At 36.0% G+C, this 20,445-nt stretch overlaps 1 protein-coding gene across 4 annotated transcripts in view; it reads left to right on the top strand.

The window, feature by feature from the left end:
• lima1b (LIM domain and actin binding 1b) overlaps positions 1–12,295 on the top strand; it is a 30,670-nt gene extending 18,375 nt beyond the window's left edge. For all 4 annotated transcript variants that reach the window (XM_051913134.1, XM_051913137.1, XM_051913138.1 and 1 more), the window contains 7 exons: positions 3,949–4,006; positions 4,093–4,187; positions 5,613–5,696; positions 6,662–6,698; positions 7,987–8,063; positions 8,632–8,765; positions 10,440–12,295. In XM_051913134.1, coding sequence (XP_051769094.1) covers positions 3,949–4,006; positions 4,093–4,187; positions 5,613–5,696; positions 6,662–6,698; positions 7,987–8,063; positions 8,632–8,765; positions 10,440–11,781 — 1,827 coding nt within the window. In that variant the 3' untranslated portion in view covers positions 11,782–12,295. The remainder of the gene's footprint in view (positions 1–3,948; positions 4,007–4,092; positions 4,188–5,612; positions 5,697–6,661; positions 6,699–7,986; positions 8,064–8,631; positions 8,766–10,439) is intronic.
• Positions 12,296–20,445: the final 8,150 nt, after the last annotated feature.

Genomic DNA, 20,445 nt, shown 5'->3' with positions numbered 1-20,445 from the left:
TTACCTGGTTGCCTTAAAATTTTGAGTTCATTGAAATTAAAAATTTTAGTTAATATGATGAAGGCAATTGGTTTAATCAACAAAAACTTAAAATATTATGTTATCTGAACCAAATTAATTATCTAAGTTGATCTGACAAAAGAAAAAGTGTTGTGATAACAAATCATGAAAATAAGACCTTCATTCATCTTCGGAACAAAAATTAAGATATTTTTGATAAAATCTGATGGCTCAGTGAGGCCTGCATTGCCAGCAAGACAGTTAACACTTTCAGATGCCCAGAAAGCTACTAAAGACGAATTTAAAACAGTTCATGTGACTACAGTGGTTCAACCTTAGTGTTATAAAGCGACGAGAATACTTTTTGTGCGCCAAAAAAACTAAATAACGACTTTATTCAACAAAATCTAGTGATGGGCGATTTCAGAACACTGCTTCATGAAGCTTTGAAGCTTTACGAATTTTTTGTTTCGAGTTTAGTTAATTATCTTGTTGTCAATGGAGGCCTCACTGAGCCATCGGATTTTATCAAAAATATCTTAATTTGTGTTCCGAAGATGAACGAAGGTCTTACGGGTGTGGAATGACATAAGGGTGAGTAATTAATGACAGAATTTTCATTTTTGGGTGCACTAACCCTTTAAGCACTTAATAGTTTTTTGTATTCCATTTTAGAAACTGAGGGATGAGTATAAATTCAATCACAACTACTTGGAGGGCTACTGAAAGAAGCTTTACAGGAATGTTTTAGTCGTATGCATGCTGTCTTTCTCACCTTATTACACACAAAATGTTTTGCCACACTCAGCTACGGCAGTCCCCATCTGCTCGTGTTGAATGCTGTGTGGTGATGATGTCATGGGCCTGGTATGCACATACTCTTTAAAACCCCAGCAGGTCTCTGGAGAACTACAAAACCTTCCTCAGGCTACTCACCGTTTGCCTTGCCTTTCTCCCTCTCTGGTTTATTCAAACATCTATGTTCATGTTCTAAATGCAGCCACCTCTGAATTTCAAATTTCAGGCTTGATGTGAATTTGCTTTAAGGCAGTCAGTGTCCTTGAGCTCAGAGATGGAATCAGTCTAGTTTTTGCAGTGGGTGTCTTTATTTTTAAAAGTGCTGTTCCTCTGAGGTGGTCTTCATAACCATCTTGTTACATTTATGGTAGGGAAAAGTGGAGTAAATTTTGGCACTTTTCTTTTTACTGGGATTATATGGGATTATAGCATAGAAGGATGACTTCTCAAAAATAAATAAATACATAGATAAATGGTGCAGTACATTAAGAGTAAGCTGTGTTACTGTATGAGTATGTTGTGGAATATATGAATAATTTACATTTCAAATACAAATATGAACAAATTAGTTGTTCAATATAAAAACTAATGCACACTTCTTTCAAAACTATTTGCAACATAATTTGTATTTACTATTTATTTTACTACAGTTTTTCTTTTCTTAGAAATATTAAATAAATCTTAAATTCTTGATATAGAAAAATAACATTTACAAAAAGGATTACACTTTATTTTGTTAGTTTGATTTTGATAGTTTGACAGAAAGATGCCAGTCCTTTAAAACTTCCGTTTGACTGCCTCAAAGACATTTAATATTGGATGGCCCCAAATGTTTTAAATTTTAATGAGAGCAAGACTGAAATCATGTTGTTTGGTCCAAACTGTACTAATAAGGCCTCTAACATTGATTTAGGCCCTTTGCTTCCCTATGTTAAATCCACTATTAAAAATCTGGGAGTAATAATGTATATGGATTTTAAACTTGACAAACAGATAAACTCTGTAGTCAGGTCAAGTTTTTATCAGTTAAGGCTTTTATCTAAAGTTAAGCCTTTTTTGTCATTTGACAAGTACCCGGATTTTGCTGTATTCACACCGCAGGAACTAGGAACGATTTTAGTTTTAGGAACTCCTTTTGGGGGAACTAAATTAGCTCCTACTTCAGAGTAGAGTCTAAACCAGCACTATAGGAACTATCAGTGACATGAGTGTACATTGATTGGTCAAATTCATGTCAAACACCGGCACCCGGCATTTTTAAAAAGCCGTTTGCAAATTATGCATTTACATTCCATCTCCGTTATCACAAACCCCACGACACACAACAAACACATCCACCAGTTTTTAGCATTTGTAAATGCCACGCTTAAAGATGCCACTTCACAGTTCCTATTCCTGGTGCGAATACAACCAGGAACATGGCCCGGGGAAGAAATTATTTCTCGGGGAACTATCCTAGTGGCTAGTTCCTAGAACTGAGTTCCTAGAAGTATTCAGTGTGAAAGCCCCTATTGATTTTGAAAGGCTTATACATGTTTTTATTTCATCTCGTTTAGACTATTGTAATGCCCTCTATGTTGGTGTCAACCAGGCTTCCCTTTCGCGCTTACAGTTAGTGCAGAATGCTGCAGCTCAACTTTTAATACGAACGCATAAATGGGAACATATTTCCCCCATATTGGCTTCCCTACATTGGCTTCCGGTCTGTTTTAGGATTGATTTTAAGGTTTTAATGCTTGCTTATAAATCCTTAAATGGCCTAGCCCCAGCTTACCTTTCTGACCTTATACAACTGCACATCCCATCATGGTCTCTGAGGTCTGCTGACCATATGCTGCTGACGGTCCCTAGAGTAAGACTCCCTAGAGATCGTGCCTTTGCAGTAGCTGCCCCTAAACTCTGGAATTCATTACCATTGTCTGTGAGAATGGCCCCAACTCTGTTTGCTTTCAAAACTAGTCTTCTTATTGTTGTTTGTTTTATGACCCTTTATGTACAGCACGTTGCTCAACTACTGTTGTTTTTAAATATGCTCTAAATGAATTAAACTTGAAACTTGAAAGTGTACTTTAGATATTCTAACAGCTAAGTAACTTTTGCAACTACATGTCAACTAACTCTAGTCTGAGTTTTTGTAGACTGATAGGTTAGGGTTAAGGTTAGAATAAGTTGCATAAGTTAATATGTTAATAATGTTGTTGCAAAGTGGCTTATAGTCAGTGTCTGTTGGGAGCACCAAAATAAAGTGTTAGCAGATATTAAGCAGACAGTCTACTAATACTCTAATGACTGCTAGTTGACATGTAGTTGCAAAGTTACTTATAGAATGTCTCAAGTGGACTATCAAAATGAAGCGTTACCTTCCTTTACTGGACTGAACAAAGTAATATAATGTTATCCCATAGGGCCCTGTGCAGACATTTTGAGGGACAGTGATGCAGGTGAACCAAAGCCCAACCTCCCACCCCTAATTCAAATTGATGGAAATTTGTCATACAATTTAAATGTGAAAATCTTAACTTCCTGACTGAGTCACCTTTACGTTATATAGACTGTTTTTGTACCAGTCAGTGCATTTTTAATCTGCATCAAGCCTAAAAGATCTTTTTTCAAGATGTTTGTGATTAGTTCACTTCAATATTTTCGCTTCGTAAATGTCTGTATTGCAAAAGATCGTGTTTATAGCCTAAATGAGCGAAATCACACGAGCAGGAGTGTGATATGGCTCTGTATATCAGCACATCTGTGTTCGGCTGTAGGCACGAGGCCACAAGTAATTTCAGCCCTGCTTATATAGAGCCATATCGCATTACTGCAAGTGTGATATTGCTTTTGTACAATAATAAGAAAATTTTAACTGGTCTGATTCTTCATTCCACTTCCACCTTTACTCATTTAGTGCTGCCAGTAGAGCTTTATTTTTGTTTTTGTGTTTACTTTGGAGTTAATTATCTTAAAGACTAGGGTAAACACTACCCAGTGGATATTTCCTGGGAAAAGGAAGGGAGCAACGGACAAGCATAGTTGGTGCCATTTCCTTCTATGCCTACAAGTGAATGCCGTTGTTGTGTGTGCACTACATATTTCTGTCTTATTGGTAGATGCTTTCAGTCTGTCACTGGTTTACATACTTCGTACTTGATTCTTCAGGAACAAACAGAAGCGAACAGCAGCTCAGAGGATATGGACACACAAATGGCCAACAAAGGTAAATACTACAAGACACACACAGTCAAAACAAAGGTTGTATTGGATTTTCTGTTTCGAAAAGTTAAAACATATATTCTGTCATAGGTACGCCAAGTCTGAAGCGCAGCGCCTCTGTCAGGGACAGGTTGGCGAAATATCAATTAGCAGTCAACAGACAGGCTGTTACTGTGCCACGCTCTGTGAGTATGTTTACTGTATGTAAAGATATAAGAATAAAGATAAAGATATAGACCTATTTTGTGTTTGCAAACAGCGATGATGTTTTTTTTTGTTTTTTTTGGGTGGGCGGAGCCTACCTGGTGGCAGAAAATGACAGTTGTGAAGTAGCAGTTGATGGCAGCCATGGAATAAAAGAATTTAAAAAGTTAATTTTGAGTTTATATCCTGCAATTCTGACTTTTTCCCCCTCAGAATTGTGATATAAACTTACAATTGCAAGTTATAAAGTCCGAACTGGGAGATATAAACATGCAAATGCAAGAAAAAAAGTCAGAGTTGTGAAATAAAAATGTTATAGGCTATGTTTAAAAGTTATTTTTGTAAAATGTTATAGGTTTAAATATTATTTCATGTTGTAACTGCTATGTATGTATGTCCCCTATGAACTGCATATGTGAATATTATGAAGACTTACTGTTTACATCAAATTCATGATTTAATAGTAGACTAATCATTGCAGATTTCATCAATCCAGTTTGTGACTTGCAACATAAACATCTGCGTTTAGCTTCTTCAACGATGGTATTCTAAAAAATGAAGACTATATTTTTTTGCATTCCAATTCCGACATCCAAAGGCACGCCAAAACATTTTTTCTCTTATTCTGTGGATTTTACCCATTTTCCTCCACTTTACCGCTATTTTTCTGCCAGCTGCAAGTGACGTAACTGTGACGTCTGCTCCAAATTGGTCTATTTAGATATAAAATGTAAAATCTTCTTTTTTGTAATATATATCTAGTTCAGTCATGACAACTGTAGATGGCGCAGACTGATAGGTCGTTAATGCAGTCTAGGTATCACTACAAGCTGACTGGTCTCTGTTGAATCTGCAGCTAATGAACTTGCTAATAAATATTTAAATAGTTTGGCTCAGTGTATGCTGTAAGAAACTTGCAGTGCGCTATAAGAAACTCTCCACCCAGCTCCACCTGCCTAGATCTGTAATGGGTAATTCATGCATGCTATTGTGCAGCAGCAGTATGTCTTACAGTATGTCTGTTGGCAATAGCAAGTCATATCCATTACCATGCTAAACTGTTCTGAGAGCTGTCTTGATAAATAACTGTATCAAGAAAATAAACAGCATGATAGGAATGATGCAACCGCAGAGATAAACAATCCTTCTTTCATAGAATCATCATCCTTTCCCAGGACAACTAATGCCACAGCATATAATAATAATAATAATAATTTACATAGTGCATTTCCAATGATCAAGGTCACTTTACAATGAAAAATCAGAAGAGAGTAAGTGTACCGTAAATACTGAGAAAATGTGTGATAAAACAACATGTATAACAAACACACTATCATGTTTCATGTATACAGTACTGGAATTGTTTTTAAAGTTACTGACGTGGAGTGATTGTCACTCTGATTTAGGCAAAGCAGTCAGAAACAGATGACAGTGTTCCCTGTGTGGATCATAAGGAGATTGCGCCACCTGCTGGTGATGGACAGACAGTGGTATGATATGTGCTCTCATTTCCTTCTAAAATTAATTTAAATATACCAATAAAGACAAACTTATTTTAGTCATGTAATAACACTGAATTTACTGTTATTTAAAAAAAAAATTTAAATGTTGTTACAATTTAAAATAGCTGTTTTCTGTGTGAATTTATTGTAAAATGTAATTTATTCCTGTGAGTTAAAGCAGAATTTTCAGCGTCATTACTCCAGTCTTCAGTGTCACATGATCCTTCAGAAATCATTCTAATATACTGATTTGCTGCTCAAGAAACATTTCTTCTTATTATCAATGTTCAAAACAGTAAAAAGGCAAAGGAAACTCTACAATCATTCAAAAGTTTGGGGTAAGAAAAAAGTAAGATTTAAAATAACGATAATAATACTTTTATTCAGCAAGTATGCGTTACATTGATCAAAAGAGACAGTAAAGAAATTTATAATGTTACAAAAGATATTTATTTCAAAGAAATGCTATTAATTGAACGTTTTATTCATCTAAGAATCCTGGGAAAAATGTATCACATATGTATAAAAAACTGATTTCAACATTTGATAATAATAAGTACCAGTATTAATAAGTGAACACTAATAATGACTGTGCAGCAAACAGCATATTAGAATGATTTCTGAAGGATCATGTGACACTGAAGACTGGAGTAATTATGCTGAAAATTCAGCTTTGATCACAGGAATAAATTATATTTTACAACATATTCACATAGAAAACAGTTCTTTTAAATTGCAATAATATTTCACAAAATTATTGCTTTTACTGTATTTTTGATCAAATAAATGCAGCCTTGATGAGCAGAAGAGACTTCTTTCAAAACTATTTAACAATTCTTAATTATTCCACACTTTTGACTGGTAATGAATATGTTTGTTACAACAACAAATTGTTTACCTTAAGATTTAAATAGGCTCCTATTTATCATTGTTTGTTCCTTCTCTCTCTACAGAACACACTCCCGCCATCAAATTGTGCAAAGATCAATGGTGAGTCCATTGTTTTACCATTATAATTTAGTATTGAAGCCATTAGCTGTTTTAATGAACATTGAATTATAGTTATATGAGGGTAGTGCACATAGTGTAGTGGTTATCAGTAAAAATGAGTTGCTGGTTTGCTTTTACAGGGTCACAACTAACCATGAAATTGTATGAAATGAAGACAGAAATAAGTAGGCTTCTGAAAAGATAGCAGAAACGTATTTCATAATGTCTTATTGATATCAAAGGCTGAGCATCCAATGAAACTCCACTGTATTTTGGCTCAAATTAATCTGTCACTTAGTACAATCTAAAAAATACCCAGCCGCTGGGTTAAAACAACCCAATCGCATTTTCAACCCGACTTTTTTAACCCAGCATTTTTCAGAGTGTGGAAGTTTACCAAATTAGGTAAACACTAACATGTACAGGGTGCTTGACATGCCTTCATGTTTGAAAACTACACAAGGTTCAAGGAAAGAAGCCAGACCAGCGGTTCCCGACATGGGCACTGAGGAACTAATTGTAATAAACCAATTTTACAATGTTTTGAAATATCACATGCTAAGAATCATGCAGATGAATCTCATAAAATGATTGTCTCACTCACAGTGCTGACATGTCAATGTCCTTTTCTAACTGTGATATAAAAATCTCTGAAAAATACAAACGTGGTGTTTCTTCATCAGAGACAAAGTCAAAGGTTAGACTCTATCTGAAGAGCTGCCTAAACATTTGTGGAAGGATCAGACTTGGTAGGACTTTTTTGAGGAAAAACAAGAGATGATTCAGAACATTATAAAATAAAAGAGTGGTTTACAGAAGGCTACAGAAGCAGCTGAAGGACATTGAGTTGAAAAAACGAAGATGCACTTGATACTTTCACATGCAATTCGGAGTACAGGCATGGAAAATTGACACAAGAGTATAGTTACAATAATTTCCACAGCTGCTGAAACACTTGTGTGCATGGACTTTTCCCTTTGCATTAATTCACTTGAGAAGAATTTAATACATTCCTTTACATACTTGTCTGAGCCTTCATTGCACTGGATATCCTCTGTGATTTTGAAACCTCACTAAAATACAACATTTAAACAAGATTAGTTCCTTCTGCTTTTCATTCAGGTACTTATTTTATTGTTAATTTGTGAATTGCGTTTTTTTTCTCTCTTTGTCATGGATGGAGATTACCAGTTAGGTTTAAGCTGCTGTAGACAAGTCATTATCAAATAATCAGTACAGTATATATTGTACACTATGTAGTGATCTGTCATGTATTTGTTTCTTTTAGGAGAGCATGTACACACACCGAGTCCCAGTACTGCAAACCCTGTGTCAGAGAGCAAGGACCCTCCTAAAGTGCCCAGGGTCTGTGGATTACAATCTCATTTACTTACGGCACTATTAAATGCTTACCTCCGGTTTCACAGACAAGGCTTAAGATAGTCCTAGACTAAAATGCATGTTTGAGCTGTTTTAACTGAAAGCAACCTGTACTGACATATCTTAAAATATGTCAGTGCCATAGTTTTGTCTCAAGATGCAAACTTTTTTTTTTTTTTTTTTTTTTTTTGTCTAGTGAACATTTATTAAAGCTACTTAAATGCTTTAACTGAACTAAGGCCTAATCCTGGCTTAATCTAAGCACTGTCTGTGAAATCTGGCCTTAGTGATTTTATGTTCATGCATAGATTTCATTCTACCTGGGGAAATCAATTTTATATTTAGCTACTAATAACTAATAGTCAAATACAAAGGCAAAAATAATAATACAGTTTGTCTGTGGTAGTGTGTAGAACACTAAATATGAACATTAAATCTGCTAACTGCCAGTATGGAATATGACAGATTTTATACCATAGCAATCTGATATTCATACTAAATACTGATTGCATTGCAGAAGAGATGTTAATAACTCTTGTGTTTCCCTGGACAGAAATTTAATCTGCCTGTCCAGGAAAGATGTGTGTCCTGCCAAAAGACTGTTTACCCGGTGGAAAAACTTATTGCCAATCAGCAGATTTACCATAAGACCTGCTTCCGCTGTGCCTTCTGTAGTACCAAACTTAGGTATTTTGGGCATTCATTCATTCATTCATTCCATTATTTATTTATTTATTTATGACTGAAATCTAAAGTGGATTTTGATTAAATAATGGGCAGACGTGCATTATTTCTAGTGTTTTATAAAAAACTGAACACTACACATTTCTCATGTAAGAATTTCTCATTATTTATTGTTATAAAAATACCCCTAGTTGCATGAAAAACACATCCAAAACATATATTTATTTGGCTTCATGTTTCATCTGTAGAAACGTTTCTCTCAGTTGTTTATGTGCGAGGAAATGAACACAACGTCATAGTTCGGAAGGATTATGATCACGTAATATCACTGACAGCTCTAGAGCAGATGAGCTCTCTGCACTTAATTGCAGTCAGTGTGAAAGTCCCTTTAGTCTATAGAAAAGTAATTAATCTATATTAGTAAATAGGGGTGTAATGGTACACAAACATGACGGTTCTGTACGTACCTCAGTACTGAAGTCATGAAATTATTTTTCAATAATTTTTTTACTCCATCGCTTATTTTTAATATACATTAATTTACACAGTTACTGTCATAACTTGTTTTTGTGACAAATTTATTTAAAAATAGGCTATATTAAATAATTAAAGGGTTAGTTCACCCAAAAATGAAAATTCTGTCATTAATTACTCACCCTCATGTTGTTTCACACCCATAAGACCTTCTTTCTTCTTCAGAACACAAATTAAGATATTTTTCATAAAATCCAATGGCTCAGTGAGGCCTCCATTGACAGCAAGATAATTAACACTTTCAATGCCCAGAAAGCTACTAAAGACATATTTAAAACAGTTCATGTGACTACAGTGGTTCAACTTTAATGTTATGAAGTGACAACAATACTTTTTGTGCGTCAAAAAAACAAAATAACGACTTTATTCAACAATATCTAGTGATGGACGATTTCAAAACACTGCTTCATGAAGCTTCGAAGCTTTACGAATCTTTTGTTTCGAATCACTGGTTTCATTTGAAATCATTTGAAAGTGTAAATTAACTTGCTGTCAATGTAGGCCTCACTGAGCCATTGGATTTTATCAAAAGTGTCTTCATTTGTGTTCTGAAGATGAACGAAGGTCTTATGGGTGTGGAACAACATGAAGGTGAGAAATTAATGACAGAATTTTAATTTTTGGGTGAACTAACCCTTTAAGATATTACGAACCGGTAAAGTAAATATAATGAATATATAAGCTAATATAGTGCATATGTTTAGTGAAATGCTCCCTCTAGAGTTTATTTCTCTAGTGAACTAACATGCTGTTGACAGGTAAATATCATGCTATATGAGATATTATTCTCAAGCTGTTTTATTGATGTTTTTGCACAGTAGAAACATTGGTTGAGAGATTAGACATAAACATTTCTATGCATAGATTGTCTGTTGTTCTTTTTCTGCGCTTTTTCCTGTTGTGGCGGTAAGCAAATAGTGTTGCATTACCGCACACGCTGCCTTCTGGATTGCTGTGTGAATCGCCTGTGACTGTCTGTATTCATCGTCTGACTGTGTGCGCCAAACCGTGACATCCGTACCATAACGGTTCGAGGCGAATACATGTATCGTTATACCCCATTAATAAACTAAAAGAACCTCCTGAGGAGGTCAGTTTTTTAGATATCCTGCATGTAACAATAATATGTCCTTCTTATTTCAGCTTGGTGTCTTACGCTTCCCTGCAAGGCAGCATCTACTGTAAACCTCACTTCAATCAACTTTTCAAGTCTAAGGGCAACTATGATGAGGGCTTTGGCCTTCGACCACATAAGGAAATGTGGACACCACGAACAAACGACGAGGAACCTGAGAGAAGTGAAAACTCAAAGCCCATCGTGGCAGACCCTGTGAAGCCTACAGAGCAACTGAGACCCAAAGTGGAGGAGTCACGACCAGCCAAACTCACTGACATGACTGCAGCTCAAGAGACCAGAAGTCAGATGACCAGCTCCACGGAAAAAGCACAAACCACCTCTATGGAAACAAGGAAACTGAGAGTCGCGTGGCCACCTCCTGCAGACAGTGATGGAAGCTCCAAAGTCTCTAGCCCAACTGCTGAAGTCGGAAAGGGTCCATCCAAGTTTTTCCGAGGAAAGTGGCCTCCGGAGGAGGAAGCTCCACCTGCTCAGAAGAGCTCTGAAAGAGCAGAACTGAAAAGCCTGCGACGTAGTTCGTCTCTCAGAGAGCGGAGCCGTCCCTTTTCTGTGGCACCAAGCTTGGCATTATCAAATCCTTCACAACAAGAGGCACAATCTTCTCTCAAGACTCCTTCGGTCAGACGAGGCTCCCTTGAGGAGCTTCGCTCGCTGTCAAAGGTGAAAACAGACAAAACCGAAGTGCAAAATGAGGCGAAAATCCCAGATAAAAAGACAAAGGACAATGACAGCCAATCCAAAGAGGATGTTGAGAGTCCCGCCAAGATTGAGAGTAAGGAAAAGGCACCCCCTTCTATTCTCAAACAGACACAACAAACGAAAAAAGAGGTTGTGCCACAACAAACAAAAAATGAAGCTGATCTACAACAAACAGAGAAGGAGTTTCAGCCAAAACAAACAAAAAAAGAGCCTGAGGAAATTCAGCCAAAACAAAAAAAAAATGAAGCTGATCTACAACAAACAGACAAGGAGTCTAACCCAAAACAAACAAACAAAGAGCCACAGGAAATTCAGCCAAAACAAACAAAAAATGAAGCTGATCTACAACAAACAAATAAGGAGTCTCAGCCAAAACAAACAAAAAAAGAGCACGAGCTACAACAACAGGGGGGTTCGAAAGATCAGGAGAAACTGGCGAAATACTCCAACACTTTTCCTGAGCTCCAGGAAAAGTCCCAAGACACACCCTCTCCACCTCTGGAAGAAAAGGCCCATAGGAAATCCCAGGATGTGGGCTTCTGGGATGGCAAGGAGGCGGAGGAGTCCCTGACTGTAGAGGAGATGATCAAGAGGAATCGTTACTATGAAGATGAAGATGACGACGAGGAGGAAGTGGCAATAGTTTGACAAAACATGTCATTGACATATATACCAACTTTTATTTAATCTGAAAATATATAAATGGTAGAGATTTGAAAAACCAACATAAAAAAAACAAGTACTTTATTATAACCAAGTATATATATGTGTGTGTGTGTTTGTATGTGTAATGTGTGTGTGTGTGTGTGTGTGTGTGTGTGTGTGGTACTGTATCTTTTTCTTTGGACCACTTTCTTAAAAGAGCTTGAAAGTCTTCTTTTTCCCCTTGCCATTTGTTTTAATTTGATTGCTGTATAAAAAAAATGACTTGTTTACAAAAAACTTTTTAAAAATCACTATTATTGTTTCTTAATCTAATAATGTGTTGTGTTGATCCCAATGAATTAACAAATCTAAAGAATCATATTATTCTCAGCCTTTGACAGCTAATCAATAAGTATAACAGCCAAACACATTTTGATTAGTCTTCTTGCTCATATTTTAAAGCGTTTTCAACTGTTTTGGACAATTAAACAATAAACATTATTTGACTGAAACTGAATTAGAGATATAAAGTGTATAATTTCAGTTTTATGTTGACTGATGAATGTTAAAGTCATTAAGCATTATATGAAAACAGTACACAACTGAAGATACATAATGCCAGTGACCATTTTCTTGTCACCACAGTTTTATGAAGCTTATAAATCATCAAATGCAACCTTTATAATACTGCCATCTAGTGTTGTGATCAAGTCTGAGTCAAGACTGTGTCCAAAACAGAGTGAGACTAGAGACTTTAACCTGTGCGAGGTGGGAATCTGGCCATGAATGTGAATTCGAATGCACCATTACATGACTATTGTATTTTCATCATTTTCAACATTTCAGAAGCTAGGAGGTCAAAAACAGTTTTCTGTATGTTGGCCATGTAGTGTAATTCTATCATATCTGTATTGTCTTGCTATTTTTATTTTAGGCACAATAGAAGAAAATCATACAATTACAAGAGTGACCAGAGAATATGTTTTGGATAAGTTGTGATCAGTGTTTCTCAATCAGGTCCTGGAGTCTATGAACGAGGTTAAGGTGCACTTTTTACAGGACTGTTCACAGCTATCAGCATTCACAATTATAATATTGTAGTAGATATATAACGAACTGTTAACAAGCAATAGAACAAATTAGAATGGTAAATACTGAGTATTAAATGCTCCTTGTTTAACAGACATAGGTCGGTAAGAGCTGTGTGTGTAAACCTCACTCCTCTGATCTCAAGAGGCGCTCTAGCGACTGACGTTAGAGACTGCAGTCTTTAGCCTTCTTGTTGGAGCGCCCAACTCCCATGCCAGTGGACCCGGGTTTGAGTCCCGCTTAGAGTGGGCTGTTTGAACAGGAGGGGTTACATTGGTGCCGTGACCTGGATGGGAGTGAGGTTTGGGGGGTGAGTTTAACGAACGTAGGCCGGTAAGAGCTGTGCGTGTAATCCTCACTCCTCTGATCTCAAGAGGCGCTCTAGAGACTGTGGTCTTTAGCCTCCTTGTTGGAGTGCACGACTCCCACGCCAGCGGACCGGGGTTCAAGTCCAGCTTAGAGTGGGCTGTTCAAACAGGAGGGGTTACACTTGAATAAAACAGCAGAAACATGCTATGTATGTACCTGTCTTCACAGAAACTAAATCCTAACATAATATAACGGTAACATGTTTGCATTCAAAATAATTTATATATAGGCAATAATAACAGCATAATTTTAAAAGGGTGACTTTAACACAAATGTCTAGTGAACCATTTTAACTCACATGTTATAAATGCTTAATAAATAATTCATACTTATTTGAATCAAAATCAGGCTCATAATTTATGCCATGATGCAGCAGAAATATACTATTATAGTGAGACTGAAGGGTGTTGTGTTTGTGTTTAGGCTCATTACTGTAATGTTTCATGACTCATGTTGCTTTTCTTACCCCATCCAATCCTCTGTAAAAAGACAGGTCATGATGCAAAAGCGTGACCACAACTTGTTTATTCATGAGATATTATTAATCATTTAATTCCATTATTAGTTACCTGTGAACCATAAAGGTATAGTTCACACAAAAAATGTAAATTCTGTCATCATTTACTCACCCTCGTGTAGTTCCAAATCTGTATGTGTTTCTTTCTTCTGTTGAGTACAAAAGAAGACATTTTGAAAAATGTTGGTAACTAGACAGCTGAGTATTTATTTAGCCCCTTTCCTCCTCATCTCACACACTTTTAGGTCAGAATTTTGTTGGTAATTTTGAATATGACTTACAAAGACACTATAAATAGACAATAAGTAACTGACATAACAAATAAACTAGATCTAATGAACTACATGCAGCCCAGTCGTTCAAAGTGCAAGTGGTCAAATTTGAAAAAGGAAAGAAAGTTTGAAAGAGAAGTTGTTTCTCTGCTGCCACCTATTGATAAGGCATTGCAGATTCAGGCTGTTGATCAACTTTTTTTTTTTTTTTATCTAAAAGTAAGAGTTTATACAAGTAAAATGAATACAATTTGTTTGAAAAGATTCCAGTAATATTTATGTTGTTTTGTTAGAAAAAGAATATGTAGGTTTCATAAATTTGGACTGTTTTTGAGCAGCATGTGTTTATATGTTCTTATAAATTTCATATGATCTATTCAAGTAAAATTTCATGTGAATGTTGAAAAAAATCTTGCACTACATTGGTTTTGTTGCAGTTCTTGTAAAATTTGAAATTTTTAAAATTTTTAATTAATAAAAAGGGGATAAGTGTAGTAATAATATAGTAAAACATGGTAACGTTCAAAACTTTGATATTTTTGCACATTCACTCATTAATGAGAAGTGACAGATCAAATATAATATGGTTTTAATTGAAAAATATTACGTTATTACAGTAGAAGAGTTTAATCATGGGTGTCCAATCCTGCACCCTGAGGGCCACTGTCCTGTACAATTCAGCTCCAACTCTCCAACTGTAAACACACCTGAACCAGCTTAATAAGATCTTCAGTATTATTAACTTCCAGACAGGTGTGTTTGAGGGCAGGATGGCAATAAATTCTGCCAGACGTCTGCCTCCTTCAGGAGCAGGATTGGGCAGCTCCATGAGTGCTCCCATATTTGCTTCATGAGCACTCCACTTGTCATATGATCTGCTATGTAGCCGCAAGAAAATTGTGTCCTCACAATGCTCACAATGTGAGAATGTACGCGGTCCTTCCTTGAACACAAGCCCAAGCATGTCACTCATTACTATACTTAAGAGAAAATAGAATTACAATGTCTGTATAAGTTATATATAGCTTTTTATCCCAAAGACAAAGGTATAATATATATTTTATATTATTAATGAAGACTTTTTTTTTCAAAGTGTTATGTATTTTGCAGAATTGTAGAATTACTATTTAGAATTCAGTACAACATAACATTTTTAAAGCTAAATCTTATAATAAATCAGCTCAGTTCATAATGACAAACCAATCTCCTAAATGAATTCCATATAATCTCTATGATGCACATGACTACAAAACTAAGCTATTTGCTACTACAGTTTATTTCGGTCTTTGTTCAGAAATGACTTGAGTACAGTCATATAACAGCTTTACACATAGTATTTAACTTAAAAAAATTTCACAAAAATACTGCTGTTTTTTTTTTTTTTTTTTGTAAACAAATTATATTATTCTTTAAAAAGCATTGATAATGATGGATGAAATACAGTTTTCCACCACAGTGCCATCTGCCCCGCAGTTCCCCAAATGCAGAGATGCCACTGGAAATTATGCATTCATTAAGCCTCTCATTTCTGACTGTACAGAGAATTTAATCCACATCACTCAATATGTTTTCCTGAGTTATGCATCCGAGGAAAGAATGGTGTGAATGTTGAATCCATGCCCATCACGCATATGCCTTAGTACTGCAGGCCTCTTCCATTCATTTTTCATTTTCTGAAGTAGTTTTGCTAATGTCTTTTCCCAACATCCTTTGGTTAGCGTTACAGTATAGGATCACGCAATCTGCTGCTCACCAGCTCTATGAAGCGAGACGGACACACTCACCCTCCGTCCTCCTTTTTTTGGGCACCTTTTATCGTGACGTGCCAGACGTTTAACTGACGGCATAAGGTTTGAGCTCTTTAGAGTGCTGCATGGATGATGTATTTTTGTAGGTCAAAACCTGGAAATGAGTTGCATTTTAGCACTTCCGGTTCCATCGTCCTGAAGTCAATGGGTTTTTTGAATGGGTTATTTTTAAATGTCTGAAATAAGGCCTGTGGTGAACACAAGCTCAAGATATTTTCACGTTTTATTCTGCTACATAAAATACATCAGTAATACCCTTATTAATCGTGTGGCTTGTTTTGAAAAAGGTGGTTGCTAACAATGTTGGGATACATTAAAGTGGACCTATAATGCCCCTTTTACAAGATGTAATATAAAACTCTGGTGTCCCCAAAATGTGTCTGTGAAGTTTTAGCTCAAAATACAACACAGATAATTTATTATAGCTTGTCAAATTTGCCCCTATTTGGGTGTGAGCAAAAACACACTGTTTTTGTGTGTGTCCCTTTAATTGCAAATGAGCTGCTGCTCCTGGCTGCTTTCCAGAAGAGGGTGGAGCTTTAACAGCTTGCACTTCGGTTGCTCAACAACAAAGCTGGAGAATCTCACACAGCCAGCAGTAATGGTGTTCAGACTTACATTGTTCAAAGCTCACTGTAGTCCCTACCAGCCGTTTGTTGTAGTCCTTAAACAGAGAATTCTTTAAAATAAAATATCTCCCTTTGCATAAACTTTGAGTGTCATAACTTTGCAGACTTTTTTTATGCTCTAACAGCAACATTACACACTAACTAAAGTTAAAAAAGTGAAATCACAATCAACCACCCCTTTAAACATCATCACACCGAACAGGTAAACTCATCTACTCCCTAGTCAAGTCACCTTTATTTATATGGTGCTTTATACAATACAGATTGTTTCAAAGCAGCTTTACAGTGATAACAGGAAAATTATTCAATGATGCAAACAGAGTTTATTTGGCTGTACAGCAGCTCTAAAAGAAAATAGTGTCATTGTTCAACTGAAGTCAGTTCAGTGTTGATTCAGTTCCGTTGTAAATTATAATGCATTAAGAGCTCGCTCAAGTGCTGAGGAGCTAAAACATTTAGTGCTTTGTAATTAGTAAGATTTTAAAATCTATACGATTTATAGGGAGCCAATGCAGTGTTGACAGAACCAGGCTAATATGGTCATACTTCCTGGTTCTAGTAAGAACTCTAGCTGCTGCGTTTTGGACCAGCTGGAGTTTGTTTATTAAGCATGCAGGGCAACCACCCAGTTGAGCATTACAATAATCTAGCCTTGAGGTCATGAACGCATGAACTAACTGTTCCGCATTTGACATTGAGAGCATATGTCATAGTTTAGATATATTTTTAAGATGGAAGAATGTGGTTTTACAGATGTAGAATTGTGGCTTTTAAATGAAAGATTGGTATCAAATGAAATATTGGTATCAAAGAGCACAGCCAGGTTCCTAACTGACGCCAAAAACTTGTCGTCAATTACATGCAGAGGTTTTTGGTCCAATAATTAAAACCTCTGTTTTTTTAGAATTAAGTAGTAAGAAATTACTAGTCATCCAGTTTTTATATCAACTATGCATTCCATTAATTTTGTGAATTGGTATGTTTCATCAGGGTGCGAAGCATTGCTGCTTTAGTTCAAGGAACATCAGATAAGAATGGTCAATCTGATTGACATGGTTTTTTTTATTATTATTATTATTTGTTTTGTTCATTGTCATGTTTAGTTGGCTGGTAAATGTCACTACAATAACAGACTGGTGTGCAACCATATGTCATTTATTCAAGCTCAGCATGAAAGGTAAAACAAATGTCTATAAAGCTTGTTCTCAGAATTTGAATCCATCTAAAGCAAAATAGCACTGATTATTTCAATGGGGTGCACTTCTTTAACAGCCATTAGATGCTCCCAGTACATGTTTATTTGGAGGACAGCTCTATACTTTTTAGTGTCCACAAGCAATTTGGAAGTTCCAAATACAGTACTAAATTTACTTCACCTGATCTTCCATTATAGATGTGAGAGGACATTCTTCCTTTCAAATGTTGTCAAAGGGGCAGACAAGCTTGGAAAATGCTACTTTTCCAATATCTCATATTCTCGTAAATAAACAAACATCTCTTTTACATTCATCTCTTTTATGTTCAACAAAGCGCCTCAAAAAGAAAAAGTTTCAGTTCAACTTCACCTTCCAGTGTTTAGTTGCGGACCGTTAAAAACGTGTCAGTAATGTGCTCATCTCAGTGATTAAGTGCGAAAATAAGTATGAATACTTGCGATTACTGATGTTGTATCGAGAGGATCAGTTCTCACATAAATTATTAATACCAAATGATTTTACTAATAATTGTATAATTTATCCTGAAAATAAATATGAAAAATGGGGAAATGAACAGACAGCTATAATGAAGTTAAAATGATTATAGTAACTGACATTTCAACACTTCATGAACAGACAGTGAGTCCTTAGTTGAACCTAAGCACACACTCAGACATTCAAATACACTTTGGAATTTTTTTGAAACACAAATGAAAAAATACAAATGATCAACTGCAGTTTACTAATAATTGCCATTCTGAAACCTAATGTTGCATTGGACATAAACAGCTATGCCAAATGGTTGGCATCCGTGTTTCTATATTACGGCTATGAGAAGTGTTGTCAAGGAGTCAATCATCACTCTAATCAGCCATCAGCACTATATCTGGAATTTCAGGTAACGTCTGTCATCATAAACATTACGGGATTCACTCCATCAGTTAAATATAAAGTTCTGTCATGAAAATCTAGATGGCGCAGGCTGATAGATCCTTACGTACCTCAATCTGCTTGCAATCACATCATTCTCTATAGGGCACAGCTGATTGGTTCTTGCTGTATCAGCAGCCAATGAGCTTGCAGCTCAACTTTCAAATACTTGGTCAGCATTTGCTGTAGTAGTTGTGGTGCACTTTCAGAAACCCTCCACCTTCCCCAGCTCCACCTGTATAGATCTGCTACGGGTAATTCAAGTATGCTATATTGTAGCATGTCTTACTTGCTTACAGCAGCGTTTCGTGTATGTATTGGCAGTAGTAAGTCTTGTACTTGCTCTGCAGCAGCAGCAGCAGCAATGACGGCAGCAGCATAGCATATCTATTCAAACATATCAACATTGTCATATCCATTACCCTGCCAAAGAGAGTTGTCATGACAGAAACGTGGCTGACATTCAACAAATTTTGCAGTATGGCCAAAAAGACTTTGGGTTTTTTCCAAAAAGCCATTGTTTCTTTGTTTAAAAGCCAGTGCTCAGCCAAAATTATTATTATTATTATTATTATTATTATTATTATTATTATTATTATTTAAATTGTTTATTATTTATTTATTTATTTTTTGGTGGTCCTCCACACTCACACCAGACACAATGCTGTTATAAACTTGATGCCAGAACTAAGGCAGAATTGCCAAATGTAACCAAAATTTGGCTCAAACGCTGTCATATATATAATCGGTAGCCATTAAAATGCTAAATGTGCAAAATGTTAAACCCTTATTGAGCAACACAATCATTCAGGCCTGCAATACTACAGTGTCATCCATCATTGCATTATAAATCCACTGGGGATAAAATTATTAAGAGTATGATTGTGGCATGTTTATAACTGGATCAGTAACCTTATTCAGGAGCATTAATATGGTTGAAATCCATTCTATCAAACTTTCCACATACCCATGTTTATATAACATTGCACACAGACTGACCTGCTGGGCAAAATTTGCCAACTCAGTTTCATGTCTGTTATTATTTCCCGTTCCTTCCTTACTTTTTTTCCCAGAAAAGATCAAGATCCTCGATTAACTCCTAAGTTCACGTATGACTGCAGACAGTGGCATTTATAGATGCAAGAACTTCATACTTTAAGGTAGGGAATAAATTAAGCATAAAACATACTTTGTACAATGCATGAATACTTAGTGTTTCAAAAACAGTACTTTATTCAAATGCATGAAGACGCCCAGATAGCATGTGTGCTTTTCCGATGTTTCATTTCAAAGCTTCTGTTTTTTTTTCTGAAGGCTCTCTGTTTGGTGTTGAAACATGGCTGCAGGGATTTGCTTCCATCAGTGAGGTTAGGCAGAGATGTTGGGCAATGCGGCCTGGCTTGCAGTTGGGGCTCCAATTCATCCCCTTCAAATGTGTTTAGGTCTGGTACTGCAAAGAGTTTTATTGTGGACTTTTCCAGTTCTTGTTGACAAAACCCTGAAACACATCAGACCTTGTGTCATGTGTTTAAAACAACAAAAGACACAATGTACATTATTTTGGCTGACAGTCTGCCAGCAACTTCCTTTGCCACTTAGACAACTAGACTCTTATTGGCCTTTTCTCTGTCTCCCATATCCTACTCCCCAGCTAACAAAATATGTTCTAAGAATGTTGTGCTAATGTTCCCATTAATTTATGAAAAAGTTTTTTCTGAATGTTCTCTGAACGTTCAAAATGTTCAAAATCTGAAACAAGCATGTTCTATTAATTATGTATAAATATTGTTTTTGTGCTAAATTTTGAGAACATTATCACAGACCAGATAACTCTGAACAAACATTCTATTAACGTTA

This window comes from Ctenopharyngodon idella, chromosome 11 (assembly GCF_019924925.1).
Source record: "Ctenopharyngodon idella isolate HZGC_01 chromosome 11, HZGC01, whole genome shotgun sequence".
NCBI lineage: Eukaryota > Metazoa > Chordata > Actinopteri > Cypriniformes > Xenocyprididae > Ctenopharyngodon > Ctenopharyngodon idella.
The sequence above is the reverse complement of the archived record's forward strand: the minus strand, read 5'-3'. Positions and strand labels throughout refer to the sequence as shown.